At 43.3% G+C, this 22,360-nt stretch overlaps 2 protein-coding genes across 2 annotated transcripts; one reads left to right on the top strand and one right to left on the bottom strand.

The window, feature by feature from the left end:
* Positions 1–2,337: 2,337 nt before the first annotated feature.
* On the bottom strand, positions 2,338–14,905 carry LOC119376190 (protein IMPACT-B). The gene is made up of 9 exons (XM_037646123.2): positions 14,585–14,905; positions 14,380–14,502; positions 14,269–14,321; positions 13,720–13,782; positions 9,961–10,124; positions 8,897–9,000; positions 5,093–5,166; positions 4,908–5,001; positions 2,338–4,328 (listed from the first exon to the last, which is right to left on the bottom strand). Exons 1-9 carry the CDS (start codon positions 14,633–14,635, stop codon positions 4,134–4,136), a joined length of 921 nt encoding a protein of 306 aa, XP_037502051.1. The 5' UTR covers positions 14,636–14,905; the 3' UTR covers positions 2,338–4,133.
* Positions 14,906–15,922: 1,017 nt separating this feature from the next.
* On the top strand, positions 15,923–20,220 carry LOC119376181 (nardilysin). Its single transcript, XM_037646115.2, has one exon. It carries the CDS (start codon positions 16,317–16,319, stop codon positions 19,878–19,880), a length of 3,564 nt encoding a protein of 1,187 aa, XP_037502043.1. The 5' UTR covers positions 15,923–16,316; the 3' UTR covers positions 19,881–20,220.
* The last annotated feature ends 2,140 nt before the right edge of the window (positions 20,221–22,360 follow it).

Here is a 22,360-nt window from a genome sequence, read left to right as displayed (position 1 = left end):
CATCGCGACAACAAAAATTTCACTCTGCGCCTGAACGGGAACGACGTCCGCGTCTCGATTGACCGGCTCAAGCCCGCATACATCGCTGCGAACGAACCGGGCAGCGCCACTCTATCCACAGGCATACATCCACAGCCGCCGACGTCGCAGCCCGCTCCGGTCACGACACGCTCTGGACGTCTGGTACGCCTCCCAGATTTCTACAGACCCTGAGGGCTCTGTACTCCGCGGGGGGGTGATGTGGCAGCACACTGCGCACAAACCGGCGCAGCCTCCGCCTCGTCACTTTCCAGCCCGGCGTGACACGGCGTCATGCTACACCACGCCTCCGATAAGGGACAGCGCCACCGCAGCGTCACCGGAGGCTTACGTCACCGACGGTGGCTTTAAAACCTAGCTGCCAAGCTCGGAAGTGATCATTCCTTCGCTACCCGACTGAGCGCAGCGTCGGTATGCTCGCCCCACTGCTGCCACTCCGTTAATAAACAGTTGTTACGTTTTATGTTGGGATGCGTCCTTCCATAGACACGGCATCCCACAGGTGTATTGATTCCTTGATATGATACAAAAAAAGGTTAGTACCTCTAATGTATTGTGCGGTAAATTCTGGATAATTAGAAAAGGAGGGACTCACAAATTGCCAAGTTACCTACAAGCACAACCTGTATTTATGAAGGAGCTAACAGCGATGTTTTGTATATCTGCTACCTCTGACACTCGAAACACAAGTAGTACTTGCATAAAATATCAATGCAGTCTTTGTAGGAAAAAACTGCAATGACGTAAAGAAGACTGGGACGAAGCGAAGACACGAACAGACAAACACGGGCGCCAACTTCCAACTGTTTATTATCAGAAACCGCGTCGATTTATATAGGCTGCCGAACAAGGTAATCCCATAACAGAAATTGAGACATGGCAGAACTAACAATTCATCATGAGCCACTAATACAGAGTCAAGGCATGCGCCGGAACTGCACTAACGTGATCGAACTATGAAAACATCATGGACACTTCTGACCCATATCTTTCTCTTGCATAGTTAGTTTGCATTAATGATCGAAGTATGTTTTCATAGTGCGATCGCGTTAGTGCAGTTCCGGCGCATGCCTTGACTCTGTATTAGTGGCTCATGATGAATTGTTAGTTCTGCCATGTCTCAATTTCTGCTATGGGATTACCTTGTTCGGCAGCCTATATAAATCAGTGCGGTTTCTGATAATAAACAGTTGGAAGTTGGCGCCCGTGTTTGTCTGTTTGTGTCTTCGCTTCATCCCCGTCTTCTTTGCGTCACTGCAGTTTTTTCAAGTTATGAACCAACTTGCTCAGCAACAAGCCCTGCAGTCTTTGTAGTCATGGCTGAATAGGCTGGATTTAAAATGATTCGAGCACAAATAATGACTGCTTTAATATGTATATCAATATTTTAAGATTGTTAAAGGTATGCACTTTATAGATCAGGTCAGCACAGTGAAACAGTTCAGGAAAAGAAAGGCCTACTTTACAGCAACGCAACTGCAGGGGGCCTGGGTGTGTACATTATGTGGGTGGAAGTGGGAGTGAAGAGGAAGGGGCATATTGGGAAATCAAGGCCTAAGGTTTAATATGTTAGGTGGGGGCTAGTTCCACTGTGCACTGAAACCTGTGGGGATGCTGCTTGCCTACATTGGCTGCCTCTCTCTCTCTCACCCCCCTCCATCCCCCTGCCCAGTACTAGAGCTCTTGGCAACTTCTGATTAACAGCAGTCAACAATATTTTGCCCAGTTTGTTCAGCTTTAACCAGACTGAAAGAATTAGTTGGTCTTTTCAGAGTTAGTATAAAGAAAGTTTTCACTGCTGTGCACTGTAAAAATAAAGCTCACACACACAGCTTGTGGTTAAAGGGTCTCCGAACCACCCTGGGCTTTGAATTTAAAATTAGACTGATGAGTAATAATTTAGAATGAAGATATAGTTTTTTTTTTTATGTGATACAGTGATACAAAGGTTATAGGCATTCATTGAGCGACTATGCTGCCGCCGTAATTTCTTGCTTGCCTTCACTGCCCTCACACTGGCGCTCTATCTTCCTCACCAAGCATTGGGTCATGTCTAGTCTCTACAGCAGAATTTTCCATTGCCTACTGCTGATCACTCGCTGGAGACTGAATGCAAGCTTCACGAAAGGTTCAGTGGCACGCAATGACCGAGCTCCTCTCCACTCTTGGAACACACAGTGGGCTCTTCTTACATTGGCACTGTCATTCCTCATCGACTGTACAATTAACTGCTTTTTCCCATCAACTAGGACACCCTGATAACATCACGACACGTAAAGGAGGCACCAGAAGCCAGAAAAGGAGCATGGGATTATATTTTGAATTATAGTAGCGTTCCTGTGGTACATAGCGCTGCCGTATTTGCCAAGGCTGATTGTCACGACATTCTGCACACAATGTGGGCATTTATTTGAAATGTGTAAAAAATGTCAGAGGTGGTTTAATGATCCCTTGGCAGTTACAGCCACTGCTGTGGCCTTCAAAGCTACTTTTTATAGCCAATGCTATGTGCAGCTAGAGCCCAAATAAAACGTATAGCTGTACAGACAGTAAGTCAGCCACAAAATACATAGTGACAAATAAGCTATTACACTGTACTAGCATATCTTAGCACCATGTATTTATTATGAAACCTCAGTGTCTAGAAAGGCTGTCATAGGGCAAGATAACTAGGCATTGAAGCACGAATATGTATGCCTTGCAATAACGTATAATGCAAAACAGTCAACAAGTAACATCACAGACACCTTTGGAAACATTAAAAAGCAAAACAGGTGAAAATATTGTGCACATCAATAAGAACGCTATTCTCTGTTGGCAGTAACTAAACAAATGACCCTGCTGCTTTTGCAGCACAGATAGATTGCATAAAGTTGCCAGTTTTGCCACATATGTTCACTTACTGGCAACAAACAGTGTAATAATAATCTAAGACTCTTGGACTACACTTCGGCACGCGACATGGAGTCCAAAGTTTGTCGCTTCAAAGGCCATGCCTTTCAGGACTAGGTCACAGACAATGCTGCGGGCAAGTGTAAATGTCTTGAAAGCCCATGTAAACAAATTAACTTTATCACAAGGCAAAACTCCTCTCCACAAATAAGCAGTTTTGAAAACATGCTTCCAGCTGTTGCTTTTAACTAGTTTTCTTTCTCCTATGCCTTCTCACTGCACTCAATTTTACAATCATTTCAACACATAGCACACACTCATTTCAACATATATAGCACTTTTCCAAAATGTTTGAGATCTGCATAATGACTACACACAGCTTATTTACAGCACTAGTGAATTTTTTTTTTCTGACAAGATGTAGCTTTGCTACAAAGCAATGCTCAATACCACTATGCAGACATGTGCTGAACGGCCGACAAAAGAAAAAAAAGAAGAAGACAGAGAGAGTGAGAGATTGCATACCGTGCACAATATAACAGGGACTGTACTGGCAAATTGCTTCCAGAAAGACAATTGTCAAAAAAAAGACAAAAAAAAAAATACACACAACAGATTCTGTGATGCCAGTGCAGTATATGGTAAATTGTTTACCTCTGCCCCACGTATAAAAAACACCGACACTTGCACATGACACTTCACAATTACACTAGTTAACACTTAAACAATTTGGTAAAAACATCCAAACAGTTTTAAAATCTTATTTTAGAGCCAGGGCTTGTACGATTAACAGAATGGTGGTTAGCCAGGCTTGTTCATATGAAGACACGCTACATTAAACAGCGCAAAAATGGGACACAGAATAAGGAAACACACGCATGTCTCGCGTTCCCTTATTGTTTCCCATTTTTCACACTGTTTTAAATAGTAGTTGGTATCGTATATGGTAAGTAGAAAAACACTACACGAATCACAATTCACCTGCCTATTGTAAGTTTTCCTTGTTTTCGGCCTTCCACAGCAACACTGCTTAAAGCAGATTTTGATATGGGTGCAAACATCATTGGACTCTAGACTGGGAATCTCTCTAGAGTATTTCAGTGACCACCATTGGCAAAGAACTACCCAGCCCTTTCTAATGTCAAACCATAACAGTGGCAGTGCCTGAAAATGATTAAATGCTTGCGCTTGAAGTATTCCATTCACATTTTCTTGCTCTTCGTTTTCTTGTGCTTTCCTCTGGTTTTGGAATCTGATGTTGGCAGCCTTTTGATGTAGCCCCGCTGCTCAAGAAGATCCCTGGCCACTTTGTTGATGTGCTTGAAGCGATCTGGACCCAGGTGAATTCCACCATACCAGCGAGTAACAACTATGAGAACGTTCGTCACGTTGAGAATCTGAGAGAACAAGGACAAGCATTACCTCCTGAAGAAGGGCAGGGAGAGAAGTTTAAGAAGCTAGAGCAACAGCAACCATGCAAGGCTATATGCAGCAGTTTGTAGTGGACAAATGGAATGGCATCATCATGTGATGTGCATGTAGCAAGATGCACTTAATTGCCACACAGTAATAAGATTAACAGTAAGCATGAAAGATCATCATGGAAAATTGCTTTGGTGCAGACAAAAAAAACCTAGCGCAGGAACACAGAATTTGAAATAGCATTATCAAGCCACTTTACAAATGCCAATTAAATTTCACATTTAATCTTAAATCAACCTCCAAACAAGCATCACTTCAGTACATGTCAATGAGCACACAGATGGGAGCAGACGTAAATGAAACATGGCATTTCTAGCAACCTAACTGCAGTGGCACAAGACCTTGTCAAAACACAGAAGCAGCAATAAACAAAATTAAAGCACTGCATATCTTCTGAATTCTAAAGCATTATTCACATCAGAGCATCAACTTCTATATCCCGATTTTCTTGTACACAAGTCTAGCTGCTACGCTGTGAGATCAAAACAGCTTACATCTAAAAGATGAAGAAGGCGATTTCCGGCATATGTTTCCCCATCATCCTCAGAGTCTTTGCACAGCACAGTGCGTGGCTCTGTTTGAAGAATGCTAGAAAAAAAGAAAAAAAAAAAAAACCACACTCACATTTTGTGAATAGCATTATGCCCCCAAAATATTTTGAAATAATTAATCAACATACCGATATGCCCAAATGTTGTGTGTGGCTTCTGCAATCTTTTTGCTTGTCTTCAACACATCCAAAACTTGTTCAACCTTTGAATGACGAACAGGTACATCATCGCAAGTGTTTATGGTTAGCAAATGTAATATAAAAGAAGAACAATCAACTGAACAGCTTTGGTGTAGCATGAAATGACACACGGACACAAGAGGGCACATAAGGACACCAAACAGCGCTTCTCATGCCGGTGCCTCGTGCTTCTCACGCCTTCTCATCCCTGTGTGTCATTTCACACTACATCAAAGCTCTTCAGATGACTCACCAAGAAGCCCACATTGCAACCCTTGTCAACAACAATCAAGTTGACTAACCTTTTAACATAGCCTGAACATTTATTATAGTAAGTAAAAATAACTGTCCCTTCGTCCGGATCCATATTTACTACCACTAAAATCACAACTAACAAGACATCGCCATGCTGCATCCTTAACTTCTTTTAGAACCAAAATGAATTCTTTCAAATATACTTACTTCTCTCGCACAATTTCCGAATGGATTACTTTGCCACTCAGATCGCTACAAAGCACTGTTTTAATTGCTCAGATCAGGCCCCTAGCCCGGTCGAGGGGGGGGGGGTAATAATTACTGAAAAATAGGTGCTTTCCTCATACTCAAGGCCTTCAGCAAGTGTACCCCCCCTCTCCCAGAAAAAATTCTTGGCTATGGGACTGGCTCAGATAATATAATAATTTCTGAGATTCTGTACAATGCCTCAATATACTTGCTTCAATGTTCATCTGCTGTATCGTGCAACACTCATTACTCTGGGGCTTAGCTTTACGTGCAGTGTTGTTTTGTTTATCATTACACACCTATATTGTTTTCAATGTCTATTTTATTTTGTTCTTACACGACACCCTTACTGCATGGGCTCTTCACAGGTATGCAGTATGTTTGTAAATAAATAAATAAAAAAAGAACTCAATATAATGAACTTCAATATACTAATAAGAGCCAGTGTTCACAGTCCTATGGCTGTGAACATTGGCTTTCACACTGATGACGATATGAACACCTCAAGCAGAAGTGCAATTCCATCTCGTTGTTTCTTGCTCCTTTGAGATAATTCAACCTCCAACATTGGAGGTTGAATTATCATTGGAGGTTGTGCTCATTCAGCCTTTGTGACCATTGCCACCTTTTATGATCATCACTGCACGGAGTAATGGCCCTGCCACTCCCCACTCAGCTTACTGGAGGAAATGTGTGACTCCCCTACTCCACAAGCCCCCTCTACTATGAGCCCCCTCTCCACTACTGCATACACCTTTACAGCACATCCTCTCCTGCCTTGTCCATGCATGCTTGTCTTCCCACCCCACTCCTATGCCACACTCATCTCAATCTCATCTCCCTTCCTGCCCAATGCACAAAGACAGTGCGCTCCCTCCTCACACACTTTCCCCCAGTCCCACAGTGCAGCATGTGCAAGGATCTTATTGTGCTAGGACTACTATATATGGAACATCACAATGACGCTGATGGTGAACTTTCACTTGCAATGTTCCTATACTGCTATCATAATAAAATAATAAAAGGAAGAATGGCTACTTTAGGGCACCCTCAGAGACAGCTTATCACAATGGTGTCAGTACACAACAAGCACCAATAGCTATTGGCACATTCTGAAATGAGTGTGCGTGTAGTTCTCTTTTTGTGGCACAACACCTTTGGCAATACCTTTCGTACCCAGTGAACTATTTAAGACCTTAAAAAACCAACTAATTTGAGACATTACTTTATGATACAGGCGGGAATGCAATCACACAGTATTTTTCATGTTTTAGGGGCTTTCTAATTCAGCTGGAAGAAGTGAGCACACTCTATGTATGTTACATAAAACATTCTGGTTGAATGGTTCTTACAGCTGTCGACAACTCCACAATTGTTGCCATGTAAATTAACAGAAATTGACGTAGGCAATTAACCCTTTGTGCAACAGTGGGACACATACGTCCCACTTTTCCGTCTGCAGGAAAAATTTTCTCCCACATCACCCATTGCATTTAGCGCAATGCTAAGTCTTTCATATCTTACCCAAGTTTTCGTAATCCCGAGGAAAATTCTTTTACCACGCTTTCAAAAGTTGAAGTAGTATTAAAATGGCGCTGAATTTCAACAAATTTTTTATGATAGGTTCTGAATTTTCCTCTTCTTCAGATAGAAAGAACCTACCAACCTAAATGCCAGATAATTTCCTCTTTTTTCTGGTTTTCCAGATAGGCGATTTTAGCGTCCAGTCATCACATATTTTTGTAAGTTTGCGCAATAACTTGACCGATAAATGCATCGAAATTGCCACGCTCATCCTTCAGCGTAATTGCAGATTTTGGTGCGTGGAAACATTTTTCTTTACATGATATGCCTCTTGAAAAGTAGGCACATATTCAGGGACAACAGCCGTACTCAAAAATTTCAAAAGCCAAAGCAAGGACAGGCAAATGGACAAAAAAAAATGGTTGGTGCATGCGATGAAGTAAGCTTTACAGGAACAGACCACGGCGCTATGAAGGCTCACAAGAGGCGCAGCTGCAGGTGCTATTCTACTGCTGGAAATGAGGTCCGCACAACTTGAGAAGCGATACCCTGTGCCACTAGCTTCGGCCGTTTCCATCCCAGATACCCGTTGATGAAATCACGAGATGGTGCCTTCATGCGACAGTGGGACATTTTTATCCCACTTGTTTTCAAAAAACTACTGGCTTGATTTTGATGAAATATGTTTTATACTATTTCTTTGCAGTTTATATCAGTATACCACAGCCGGTTTTTACATCATCGTTTCAAAAATATAGGCAAACCTATAAAGGGTCAATTATGATCGATGAGTTGAATATAAAAAAAAAAAACTGCTAGCTTCTAGATATGACCGCAGAGCTGATTTGCAATATGACTGGGAACTCATAGACAGTTTCGTTCAAGCAAAATGATCCTTCTTACTTAAAAGGGCCCCTTACCAAGCCCCACTGCAATTTTGGCTACACGTTGGAGGTTGCAAGGTGCCACCTAGGAAGCATTTCCCTGAAAGAACTTATCAAATCAATTCATTATTGAGTAGTTAGGAGATATGGAACTGTCCTGTTGCAATGCTGCCAGGAGGGGAGACCCTCCATTTGCCTTGGCTAGCATCTGCAAATTACATACCTTTCCTGGGTTCTCTCATGTGCAGCAACCGAGGGAGCAAGTCACATTTGCATGACGAGCACCGCATTAGATCAAGAAATGAAGTCACATGCCATGGCCTGTGATGTTCCAAGCAGCGCATGTTGCATAGGGCATTTGTGAATATTAACTCTCACTCAAAGCACAGCTTTCTCGAGAAGGGCACAGCTTTTGTTTGAACTTCGACCATTCCTGCACCATGAAGCTGTTTCATACTTCACAGACACAATTGCTGCAGCATGATTTATACACCACGCTTGTTTGTTTGCATTACTCAAACCTGAGTGGCCCTTTAAATCTCATCCATGTTAGCAGAGACACTGCATATGCATCTACACCACCAGAAGCAATCCTGGTCTCGGATCAGTCTCTACAGCTACATTTCAATGACAATGAAAAAAATAAATAAAAGTATGTACAGCAGTACAATGAATACAGACCTACACATAAGCAGACACTAATCTCTAAAATCTTTGGGAAAAATTTTGCATCCAGCAGTCATACGTAACACAGAACGGCCTGCACAAGATGACACTGTGTTTGGCATATGCTATGATAATATGCCAAACAAGACCTTGAGAATTTATATACCACACACACCTCTCTTGCACTGTGAACTTCAGCAAGATGAGCCTGGAATACACTTCTACGATCTTCGAGTGTTCCACCGTGGAAGATATTCAAGCCATCTCTGAGATCCATGGCTGAAATCAAAACAGACAACATAAGCATGAAAATTTAGCTATTGATCACATTAAACTGCTGTCATCAGTAAGAAGATACGCTATACTGACATCCTGCAATGGCTTAAGTTTCATGAATTAACTGAACACAGCAACTGATTAGCCCTCCAACATTAACTTTTCTGTCCGGTTTAAAGTTCACCCATTTTACGGAAATCTTTGATGTGTGCAACTTGTGCCTCTCTGATGCCAAGCATAGTATTGCGATACCCCATCTTCTTCAGTTTACCAACACATTGTTATTCAACAATCCTACATTATTTGAGTGTAAAGGCACGTGACTGTCTTCATTTGCATATTGCACATGGCTGAAGACAGCTCAGCTGTTACTCACTGCCGTCCCTCTTTGAGCTGTCGTAATCTAAGTAGAGCCACGTAACAATGACAGGACAGAACTACAGTAGCGTTCTCTGCATACATTTCTGAATCTTGCACAGGAATAATATCTTCGGATATCAATTCATTTAAAAACATGCATGACTTGCAATGCAGAATGTAGTCATGGTTGAAAGCTCGTCATCGTGGTTGATGATCAGCTCTGCTATTAGAGAGCAATGCACTGCACTTGTGTAAAACATTGAAAAAGGGCTGCTCTTGATCACACAAAAAAAGAAAATACTCTGCCCCTGCATTGCAACTTCCTTATATGTAAGATCAAAAATTTTCATCCAGCTTTTACATATCATGACTGCATGATCTAGTGGTGCAGTAAAAACAATGTTATTTTAGAAAATAGCATTCTTCAGTACTGCAACGAAGGGATGTATTGCTGAAACTTGGTGCAGTGTCAAGATCTAATTTATTATGTCACAAATAAAGTATTTCATGAAAGCTTGTTAACATCTTTCTTCCTGAAGCTTCACTAATGCCACTTCAAAATCTGTACTAGTTTCTACCCTGGTACAAAACATTGCACTTTACCTGATGGTTGATCAGATTCCAGTGTTAGCTGCTCAAATGGTTCCACCACTTCAGGCGTTTCGTCATCACTAGTCACTAGTGGTTCGCACTCTACAGGGCCTTCATCAAGTGCTTTGCGAGCAATCTCAATCCAGTCATAAAGGATGTTTTCACCCAGATGATTACTGCAATAGTAGATGTGAATAGAAAATGAGTTATATTGAATGGCAGGCTATTCGTCATGCGGAAATTGCATACAGCAGCTCTTTCAAAAGGTACACTAGCTGTGAACCAAAAGGCCACATGTCCTAAACCTTATAACACTTGCAACAGTGCAAGGTCATCAAGGTCAATCTGGAAAATTTATTATGCAAGAGAATTTTAAAATAAAATTAAAAAACACTGCATTCATTACAAAAAAAAAAAAAACTCATAACACAGAGTAAGAAGAAACTTTGTCAAATGAAACTATGCAATGTAAACTCTGTCAACTTCCACAAGCTTCTAAGGCATAGACCTTAAATGGTTGCAGGCATGCAGCCATGGCTGTCCACGGGGGAGGAAGGGGTTGTTGGGGGGGGGGGGGGGGGGAGAGCTGGCGGGCATGTCAACATGTGTGTGTGTGTGTAGTTGCGTTTGTGTGAACATGCTCGAATCGCAATTCGCTAACAGTTCAAAAGCATATGCTTAACAGTGGCTAACTATAACAAAAGTTCAAAAGTAAACAAAAGCTGGCATACGAAGAAGAGCCAGAGTCAAGCAGTCCCGCAGAGTGCTCGCGAGTCGTCTTGCATCGGATGGGATTGCAGAGCTGTTTTTCCCGGCAGTCTAGTTTTGCCACCTATGCAGGTGGCATTCTGAGTATACACTGGCAACAAATGAGTGGAGATCAATCAGTGTCACATACGTCCTTGTAAACATCCGGTAGGGGGCCGCGGTTGTTGTTGCAAGACGATGGTTTAAGACGAATGAACCATGATTCCAGAAGTTTTCTTTTGCCCCACTTTTGTTCACGAGCCAACGTTGTCACATTGTTTATGTCAGAGCTACGTCCTGTGCAGAGGGCACAGTGGGTACCGTCAACAAAAGCCCCAACTACAACAGCGTGGTTTTTAAAACGTTTTCTCTCCTGCTGATCTAACGAGCAGCGTGGCCTCTTTTTTTATTTTCTCTCTCTTTTTCTTTGTGGTGCTCATTTAAGAAAGTGCAGATAACTGCGGAGGTCACGAACCACCTAAAGAACTTAGTGCGGTGCCGTGTGTTATCTGCATAACTTTTCTGCAAAGTGTCCTTCAGAGCAATGAAATCGGCTTACTGTGAAGTACTGTACTTTTTGCCCATGTGTGAGGGGCATTAGGTAAAAAGACCACGACGTCTGTGTCGAAAACAACTCTCCCGCTGTCCGTATAGGGGGTGTCAAGAGAAAAAAACATCCCCGGCCAGCTATCAAAGATGACCAACCCCTTTTCACGCCCTCCGCTAGCACGATATAATCCTTTCATGTTCAAAACGTCCCTGGCGCCGCAACGGTGTATTCACAATACAATTTCTATAGCTTAATCCCGAGCGTCTGGCTAGTCAATAATAGTTACTCGGTCGCGGTAGCACGGCTCAGCATGGGAGAGCGGAACCCGTTAATCAGCGTGTCGCTGCACCGCAAAATGGCAATCTATGGCACTATGCCTCTGTTTGCAAGGTATTTCTGATGGTCATGCGCTGCACAACCAGTTACAGGACTGCCATGGGCGTAGCGAGGTCAGCCAGCCCAAATCACCAATGTTTGCACCGAAGTGTTTTTTCGACTATGGAAAGGAATTCTAGAAAAAAATCCAGATGATTTCCGGTGCAGGTGGCTGTTTCGGTCAGCGGTACATGACAGTGCGAAAAAACTTTGAGGGGTGCTGTAGCCTAGTCAGGCCCCTCAGGCTATGCCACTGAGCTAGACCAGTGGTAGGGCACATTGTTGCAAAACTAGAATTGTGCCTTCCTTACATTGTGTGCTAGAGCAGAGTCCTGCTTGGACTCTGTTCAAGTACAGTACTTACGGATTGAAATAGGACATTTTAGGGTTAAGTAACGCACATACTTTCGTCTCTACTGTCTTCAGTTTGGGTCATATCTGCATAATTTTGACTAGAACGCGTACATCAGAGCCAATATTATCTTTAGAGACCAGAGTCGTGGTGACATGACGGTGTTATTTTGAGCAATTGCGAATACCAGTCGTTACACTAAAAAATTTGATGTCTCATTTGAATCCGCGAGTACTGTACATATTCATGAACATTCGTGAATGTTCATGCGCATTCTATCAGCAGCCATCTTGGCCATCCAGGGTTTTACAACTATGCACAATATATTGACATAGCTGTCAGAAGTGCCCCCTCTGACAGGCCAAAAAATTGGGTGCTTCAACATCACCATCACAGCTTAACCCAGATAGCACAATCCCAGAAGTGGAAAACTTGGTATGCATGAACGTGGGAATGTACCATATCCAGAATCTACCATATCCAGTAGTCATTCTAGCAGTTTGCCAACCCGCCTTGAATGAAGTTCTCATCTGCGAATAACTCTGGGAAGTCAGACTTGGTGTGCTTCAGGTTATTGGGAAAGTCTAGGCTTTCATCTTTCAGCGAAGCTTGTTCACAGCTAACGGGTGGCAGTTTCTCACTGTAAAGGTTGTGTACTGTGGATAGTACACCCTTCAAGACTGACTGTGGTCTTTGACATGCCAGATGCTTTTGTGCGATTTTTCACACTGAGCACAAGGTTTCAGTTGATTGTTTGGTTCATTCGTTGCACAGTTCCATTGTTCTTTCATGATCTCTTCACTTTCTGTGCTTGACAGTATAAAGCGGCATGCAATGCGTTTCTTGAAAGTCTTAGCAATGCAGCACATTCACATTTTTTGTAGCCAAACCAAGCTGTAATTTGGTGGTACATCTTAAAGGCATCAAACGATTTGAGTATAGGTGCGCTCCTGTTGTATGTATCATTATAAGGGTTATGACTTGTTTACTGTTCTGTGGCTGTACTTGAATGCCATTGTGGTACAAGGCAAATGCAGCCAGTCATCTTTACTACCTTTCTGCCGGGACAAATGTTTTGAAGCTCTGCATTTATTGCAACAACGATGTACAAGGCACATGCATCTTTCACTTAAAACCTTAAAAAAAAATCCTTTCACACTTCCATAAGAAGGTTGCCATAAAAAGGCAAACCTCTCTAGCAGGTATCTTCTGCAGCTGCCGGCAAGGGGTGACACAAGTTCACGCTAGCGCTGTCTTTGCAGCAGATGGTCTTTGCAGAAATTAATGCCAGTTCACATTATTTTTTTTTTAAACTCTATAAGTAACTGGTGCCAAGTGTTACACTGAAATATATGAACAATAAAAAGCGAACATTCTGTGAAATTGGAGCACGAGCACTGCAGCAGTAACCATGAAATCTTTTTTCCAATGTTTTCAGTGAAAGATGCACTGCCGTGTAGAGCAAGGAGTAATCATGTAAACATTGCTTGATGCGGCAAATACACAATTCCAGTAATGCGAGCACCGGTGATGGGCTTCGTTTGTTATCTTTGTGCCTTGTTTTGAAAACAGACATGCATGAACAAATCTGAACATACGTAGCACTCCATAAGAAAACTGTAGTTAACACTTTTGCGTGTGTCAGATCACTCTGAGCACTAAGTTGTGCAGCTCATTCCTAAAAGCAATGGTTCATTTATGGTACATGTAACTGCACTTGACAACAGTACATCAAATTGTGACATACTAAAAATGGTCATCCAAGGCAGCCAAGAGCCTTGCTTTCTTTTCCTGTGACATCCATGGTGCGCTAAAGAAAGAGAGCAAAAAATAATAATTGTATGCACATACGAAGATGACATGGCACATGCATACACACTAAATAGAGCCGCAACTTTTCCAATAATTTCTGCGGTTTTACGTGACAAAAACACGATTCATTGATTACGAGGCACGCCGTAGAGGATGGCTCCGAAAATTTCGACCATCTAGTGTTCTTTAACGTGCTGACATCGCACAGTAGACGGGCCTCTAGCACTTCGCCTCCATCGAAATGCGACCGCCGCGACCGGAATCGAACCCGCAACTTTCGGGTCAGCAGCCGAGCGCCAAACCACTAGCTGTACCACTGCGGCGGACTTAACCTTTCCAGGGCATTATACTTCAGCAACTGACTTTAGCGCAACATGCACATGTCAGCAATTAAAAAAAAAAAAAAAAGCTAATGCAATATCTGCAAATTGACTCCATACGCGAAAGAAAGAAAGGGTTGATCAGTACAATATCGCGTGCTTACCTTATCTCGTAAAACGGCGGCGCTTCCGAGGGGTACTCGGGTGGCAGTGTAACCTGAAATTTTCATTTAATAATACAATAGCCATCACACGCGCTCTCAGTCGAAACTTGCCTGGAAGCTCAGCTTTTCGTCGTTGGATTCGCTGCACAATACAATCTTGTAGACGCGATTGGCAGGATCTTCCACCTTCCAGTCGTCTTGATATATTGCGCTTAGCGCCTCTATTTCGTCAGCCTGAAAGTATGACAAAATCAATGAAACTGAAACTTGTAGCGCCATGTGTTGACATCGCCTAGTATGCTCGTAAGCGTCTTACCTGAGACGAAACGTTATCTGCTGCAACCACGGGATCCACTCCCTGCGACATGTCCAAAGAGTAATCGTGCCGATGTAACAAGCCTCTGACACATAACAAGTGACTGACAGCGTGCACTACAGATTTGCGGAGCAGTTTTTGCTGCGTATCTCGACCGTCTGTAACAGCTGCCCCTTTGGGCGTCGCTCCACAACAACCTCAGAACACGCACACGCCGCACGAGAGCGCAAAACTGAAACTATAGCTGTTGCCAACAGCGTTGAGCGCGCGCACGCAAGCGCCTAGCAACACCTGCTGCTGGGCTGGCTGGCTGGACCACGGGCTGAATCCAGTATTCACGGAGTTAAAGAAAAAAGGAAGAGAAGAAAAAAATGGCCCCAATAATAGAGTTCCCTGCAATATAACGTTTCTGAAGCCGGAAGTGCAGCCATATTGATACGTCTAGAATACTAATACCACTTCCTTTCAGAGTTCTTAAATCCAGACCACAAAATAAACCCACGCAATTTGTGACAGAAAACCGTCGTCAAGAGATGTGGGCTCAGGGAATATACGGCTCTGGGTGGGCTGTTTGGGCCACGGACCACAGCACAAGTCTATTTGGTGTGGTGCACAAAATAAAGCTGTGGTCTGGTTCACAGAACCGCGGCCGTGACAGAACAAAGCTGCAGTTTACCCTGTGGTCTGGTGCACAGAATAGATTGGGACTACATTCTGTGGTCTGCGCAGAAATCGTCGTCTTAGACGTCCTAGGAATACTGCCGTCATTTCAGTGCATCAACACGCTTTTCCTTTCCTGTCTTTCACGCAGAGTAGCAAGTCAGCGATTTGCATACGCCGGCTAAATTCTCTGCTTTTCAATAACGAGCTCTCTCTCTCTCACGTTTTCCACTTCTAGTATTAATCCTAGGACGTTTATTAATGCGACAAAATGAGTCGTTCACAACGATTGCTTGTGTTGGGCCCCCTTTTATGTTTCTTTCGTCCAGGGTTTTACCACGTGCAATTTTGACTACCCGCACGTCTTCGTACGTTTTTAACTTTTTATTAAATGAATTCTATCATTTGACTTCTGATCTATTTTTACTTATTTTATACAGTAACGGAAAAGTAACGGCGTTCTTTTTTCACAGTAACTGTAACTGTAACAGGTTACTTTTGAAAACTCTGTAACTGTAATAGAGTGACTTTTTGGATTAAGTAACTGTAACTGTAATACTGTTACTTTTTACTGGTAACGTGCCCGCATGACTGTCCGCACCATGTCCGCACTACAGAACAGAACAAAATACCGAAACAAAGCGAATCCATGGCGCGAGCCAAAGAGCCGGCCAGCTCATGGTCAGCCAGCTTGGCGTTTTGCTTGGCGTGCTATGTTCTATTTCTTCAACGGCTGTCGTGCCGTTGTATGTATTCTTTGAAAACAGAACATGCAATTTTTCTCCGACACAGCGAAGGCCGTGTTAAGGACGTGTGAACTGTGATTGCGGGTATGATTTTACAGTGACGAATTGGTGCGCTGTTCATCCGTGTGACCAGATGTCAAACATTCTCATTTTCGGCAGCACTGTGGCGGCATTGCTTTCATCTTAGGAATACTCTAGTTGGGCCTGGAACATTGGTACTTAGAAATGGGCATGAACATTGCGATATTACCGTGCTAAAAAAATATCGCGCTACCAGAGGTATTTGTTTTCTCAGTACTTTACGGAAAGAGACTGCGTGTGCCACAATGGAAGACATTGTAAAGTCACCGAACGATGCCAGGCAGTACAGGGTGATCACGTTGGAAAATGGTCTCACCGCACTGTTGGTGTCCGACCACAAGCAACGCCCACTGTCTCCCATGTCTTGTTCATCGTCCAGACAGTCTTCTTCGTCACGCCAGTCCACGTCGTCGCCAGCTGGCTCAAAGAAGGCAAGTCACGACTGCCTGGCTGGAGCGGAAGAACTGCCAGATGTGAAGATTGGCGAGGAAGCACAAGTGCCCTCGCTTCCGAAGATCAGCATTGCATCTTCGATAGCAAACTACCTCAGCTCTGCGAACTGCGAAGATGTTTCGCGCTCCAAAAGTCCGGATGAGGGGCACTACGAGGTGTTCACCGAACTTGGCTCTGGCTCCTCTAGCCGACCTCAGTCATTGGAGCAACCGTTTTCAGACGGTACTTCAGAGGAGAGCATGAGTGAAGACGACGTAAGTGTCCACGGTGGCAGCGACAGTGAGCCTGAAAGTGACGTCGAATCGGGACATCGTTCCCGTGCAGATAGCAAGCAGCACGGCAATGCCAGGAAGGAAAAAATGGCAGCTGCTGCCCTCTGCGTTGGCGCTGGAAGCTTTAACGAACCAGAGCATTTGCAAGGGCTGGCACACTTTCTCGAGCACATGGTGTTCATGGGCAGTACAAAGTACCCACGAGAAAATTTCTTCGATGCTTTTCTGAACAAGCATGGCGGTAGTGACAACGCGTACACCGAATGTGAGAGAACAGTCTACAAGATGGAGGTTCACCAGAAACATTTACACCGAGCATTGGACATATTTGCCAATTTTTTTGTCTCACCACTTATCAGGAAGGAGAGCATGGAGAGAGAGTTGGAAGCTATTGACAATGAATTTCAGCTAGTGCTTCCTTCCGATTCCTGTCGTCTTCAGCAGTTACTTGGCAGCGTTGCCCGTGAAAAACACCCTATGAGGAAATTTATGTGGGGCAACACAGCGTCTTTGAAGAAACTGCCAGAAAAGGACGGCATAGATGTCCATGCTGCATTGCGCACATTCTTTGAGCAGCATTACAGCCCAGCAGTTATGACTCTTGCTGTGCAATCAAGGCATTCTCTGGATGAACTGGAACGCATGGTCAGAGAGATATTTTCTGCAATACCGGTACGTGAGCCTGTGCCTGAACTTGGAAGCCTTCTCACTTGTGAACCATTCCCATTGGAGCGGTTTGCCAAACTGTATAAGGTACAGCCTGTCAAGAAAGTAAACAATGTCTCAATCACTTGGGCCTTGCCATCCCTTCTTCATGAGTATAGAACAAAGCCGCTGGAATACATTTCTTACGTTGTGGGGCACGAAGGAACTGGCAGTATTTTGGCTTATCTGAGGAACAGATCATGGGCCCTAGGCCTTGTTGCTGGGAATGAGGGAACTGGATTTCATCATAACACAATTTGCTCCTTGTTCAATGTCACAATCTCTTTGACTGAAGAAGGGCTAAAAAATGTGAAGGAGGTGCTCACAGCTGTGTTCTCCTTCTTAGCTATGGTGCGGAAGGTAGGACCTGTCAAGAGTATCTTTGAAGAAATCCAAACAGTTGCCGACAGCAACTTTCGCTGGTGTGAAGAGGAAAGTCCATTGGACTATGTTGAACGAATTTGTGCTAACATGCAGCTCTACCCACCAAAGCACTACCTAGATGGTGAAACCTGCCTGTTTGAGTATGACCCTGCATTAATTCAAAAGTGCCTGGACCAGCTCGTCCCCTGCAAGGCCAACATCATGATCATCTCTTGCCGCTACCAAAAACAAGGCATCTGCACCAAGAAAGAGCCATACCTCGAAACGCCATACTGCACCCAGGAGGTTCCAGTAGAATGGCTTGCAGCATGGTCCAACCTTGTGCCCGATCCGTACTTTGAGGTCCCGCAACGAAACAAGTATATTGCCTCTGACTTCACATTGAAGGAAGAGAACGAGCACCAATCAGAACTACCACAAAAGCTGCATGAAGACCAGCAATTTCGCCTGTGGTACAAGAAGGACACTAAATTCAATGTGCCCAAAGCTTGTGTGTTCTTTCAGCTGATATCTCCTGTAATGTATGTGTCCGCTGAAAATGCTGTCCTTATGGACATTCTTTGTGACACTTTGCTCCAAAACATGAGCCAGGAAACTAATGCTGCTGTGTGTGCATCTCTTGACTTCACGATATCAGTTAATGAGAATGGGCTTATTATAAGAGTTTTTGGCTTCAATGAGAAATTGCCAGTGCTCTTTGATGTTATTTTGCACCATCTAGCTGCCTTTGAAGTTAAGCAACAGCTCTTCGAAAACATCAAAAAGCACCTGCAAAAGCGTTATTATAATTTGTTCATGAAACCATCACACCTGTGCACAGACACTCGATTCTCTATTCTTCAACAGTGCCACTGGTCAAACATAGAGAAGCGAATGGTCATTAAGGATGTTACTGTCTCTTCACTTCTCTGTTTTGTTGAGGAGTTCCGGAAACAGCTTTTTGTTGAAGGCCTTGTTCATGGAAACTTTACTGCTTCTGAGGCCATCAATTTGGGTAAACTTGTTGTGAAAAAACTGAATTGTGCACCTCTTCCTACATGCATGATCCCCGAGTCTCGAGTGATGCAAGTTCCATTTGGCAGTCAGTATTGCAGAGTTGCCTCCTTTAACATTGAAGACCACAATTCGATGATTGTGAACTATTACCAACTTGGACCTGGTGCTATTAAGCAGCATGCACTTGCAGAGCTAATGATTGATTTCATGGAGGAACCTTGCTTTGATATACTGAGAACAAAGTCACAGCTTGGATATGATGTAAGCTGTTCGAACAGGAATACTAATGGTATTGTTGGATTCACAGTTGGTGTTTGCTGCTCTGCTGAAAAGTTCACTTGCTCATATGTCGATGAACAAATTGAGCTTTTCCTCTCTATGTTTGCCAAAAAGATTGCCGAGCTCACCCAAGAAGAATTCGCAACACAAGTTTCATCACTAGTGAAACAGAAAAGCTGTTCTGACTTGTACCTTCAGGAGGAGTCTGACAGATACTGGGCAGAGATAGTTTCTTTTGACTACCTGTTTGATCGTCTTCAGCGAGAAATTGACTTTCTGAAGGCATTGACATTGGAAGAATTCAAGGAAAGCTGCAAGCTCTTTCTCCCTTCAAAGAACCCTGGAGAGCCACACCGACGAAAACTCTCAATTCAAATTGTTGGCTATGGAGAGGCAGCAATTGCAGAGTCAAAGCCTATTGGATATCCATCCCCTCAGACTCCAACATCCAGCACTGGTGACATTCACAATGCCTCTGCCGAGGGCAAAACACTTTCCTACAAACGGTGCATCGAGCACATGCACAACGTGCACCCCTGGAAGCACCCCAAGCGCCCTCGTGATCAGAATAGCACTGAAGAAGTCAGCAGTGAAGATATGACCTATACCTTGCAGTTCCTTGAATCAGTGGTTGAAAAACAAGAGGCAGTGTATGTCAATGACATAATAGTCTTCAAACAAGGCCTAGCTGTGTTTCCTGTTTGTAGGGTCACATCATGAAGCTCACTCGCCATTTAGCCTGTCACTTGCAGAATGCTGTACCACCACTGCCGCTGGATATGTCAAAGTTTTACCTTGCGATGTCTAGAGTGCGTTGCTCCATACACAATTTCCTGTGTTGAAGTATATTTGTTAGTGGAGCCATCCACTTAGAGCTTTGAAAATTTTGAGCCATGTTGGCTTTGCTGCATGTAAAAGTGGTGCTCTTATGGACTCCTGTGCCTTGTGAAGTGCCGAAGGTGTAACCCTGCAGCTCAGTCTTTCATGCTATTTCCTAATTTGTATTATTGCCCTAAGGGGGCACATTGTTCGTATGATAATAAATGAGCTTGAAAGGTGACTTTTATATTGTGTTCTAAGTGCTGTTTCCATACATATTCCCAGAAGTTGGAATCATATTTTTAGTATGTAGAGCATGCTCTGAGAATGAGATAGAATGGCCTGCTCTACTGTATAGGACAGACAGTTACTGGAAGCAATTGTCTACCAGGTGCCAAGAAATTTGGTGCAAACCTTGAGAGAGCCCCGAAACCACTGCTAAAACTACCTTCAATATTAAAGGGACCCTAAACCACCTTCAATATATATATATATTTTTTAATTTCAAGTAAACGCATGCATTGAGTTCAAAATGCCGTCACGATGAACAATGCCAAACACGGCAGTGTTACGAGCCGCAGGTGCGCCACAAATTTCATGAAACAGTCCCTTCTCCTCCCTGGGCCTTTTGGTAATCCCCAGCGTTGGCTGTGAGGACATGCAGGTCTGGTCATGTCATCCACCAAAAGAACCTGTTTCTTTGCTCGCAGGTATGCGCACTTCCTCCTCGCCGTGTGAGGAGCAGCACTCGGCCAGGAGAAGAGACAAGCCGATAAACGGAGCTTAGCGAAAGAAAGATCGAAGCGAGCGGAGGCCGCTTTGGATCATCAAACGGTGTAGCTACACTATTATGGCACCGTTTCGAAAAATTCTTGGGGCTGTGTGTTTGTTGAAGACTCGTGCAGAACTGCAACACCACAACTAAATTTCAACCTCCGAGTGGTTTAGGGGGCTCTTTAAGATATGACTTGTGAAAGCAACATGTCTATCTCCTGCCTTTCGAATCATTCCTAGTGCTCAATAGAAGGGAGTGTTTGCACGTGATTGCACTTGCATCTGTTCTAAATTTAGCAATGTTGCTGCTCTCTAAAGCTAGTTATATAGGCTATTGTGCATCATTGCATTATGAGCTGCTGTTCCTTTGGCATGGGAATAGTTAGTGGACAAGTTTTTCCCTTGTTACATCAGCAGTGCAGCAGTACTAAGATTGTCTTCTCATATAGTTCTGCCTCGCTCAACCAACATTACACAAAGTGTATGGGGTTCACACACAATTTTAAATGTGCAGACGAAACATAGACACACCTGCATGTTTCCTAGCCTTTTATGTTCCTAAGCCATCATTTTTCCTTACCCAAGCTCACTCTTGCATCGTTGCCATCTCATCTTTATAAAGTACTGAAGGGAGAGGGTGGGAAATTTAGTTTAATTCTACCATAATGGGTCTCTTAAAGGGACACTAAAGTGAAACAATGAATCGGTTTAGATGGATAAATTGTACTCTGAAAACTCTAATGACGTTACTTTCACCATTACATGTCTATTAATACAGGAGAAAATCAAAGTAAAATTCTTGCTTTTAAATTTCGCGCTGAAATCTCCGTGCATTACATAAAGGATTTCAAATTGTATTTTTCGTATTTTTGGAGAAATTGGCACAACGAAAGTTCCTGAAACAAGGTATGGTAAGTCTCTGCTCTCCTTAGAGGACAATGTACTTCATTTTTAATGATAGGAAAGGCATGTGACCTAACAGATGCTGTCAAAATCTATGACGTCTCAGTGATTGGTGTGGGAATATCAAGGTGGCATCGCCACCCGCATTTCCATTTTGCACGTTTTCTCGCTTACTAAGCGTCTTCTCGCTGCAAGCGTGGTGATATTGGTATTGTGAAAGAGTAATGTACTAATGCAAGAAAAATAGTTTTTCTCTTTAGTGACCCTTGTCTGAAAGGAAGTTTTTCAGAGCAGTTGTATGGCAGAAGGATAACGAACTTATATTTAACTGGGAGGTGCTTCTTAATGTGCACATCGGCGTAAAAACTGGTGTAGTCTTGTATCCTTTCTACATCGTCCACTTCTATCCTGAATCGCAAACTTTCTGCATCACCGGCAAATTGTCCATACTTGTTCTAATCCTTTGTAACAATCTTTATGTCCCGACCTCATTAACCATGTTTCTGTGCAGAAAGAAATGGCAAAACTTGTCTCTCAGGATGAACGTCTTGCTGAACCAACCTGCCCAAGGAACAAACCAAGTTTTGTTCCTTCCCGACCTCATTAACGTTGTTCTTAAATTGTTCTATTAAATGTTCTGTCAGGCATGGCTGTACAAATTGTTACTATTGTCAGTACATTACTGCTAGTAGAATGGCATTGCT

This window comes from Rhipicephalus sanguineus, chromosome 1 (assembly GCF_013339695.2).
Source record: "Rhipicephalus sanguineus isolate Rsan-2018 chromosome 1, BIME_Rsan_1.4, whole genome shotgun sequence".
In the NCBI taxonomy this organism is placed as follows: Eukaryota; Metazoa; Arthropoda; class Arachnida; order Ixodida; family Ixodidae; genus Rhipicephalus; species Rhipicephalus sanguineus.
Note: the sequence above shows the minus strand (reverse complement) of the source record. Positions and strands in the feature narration are given on the sequence as shown.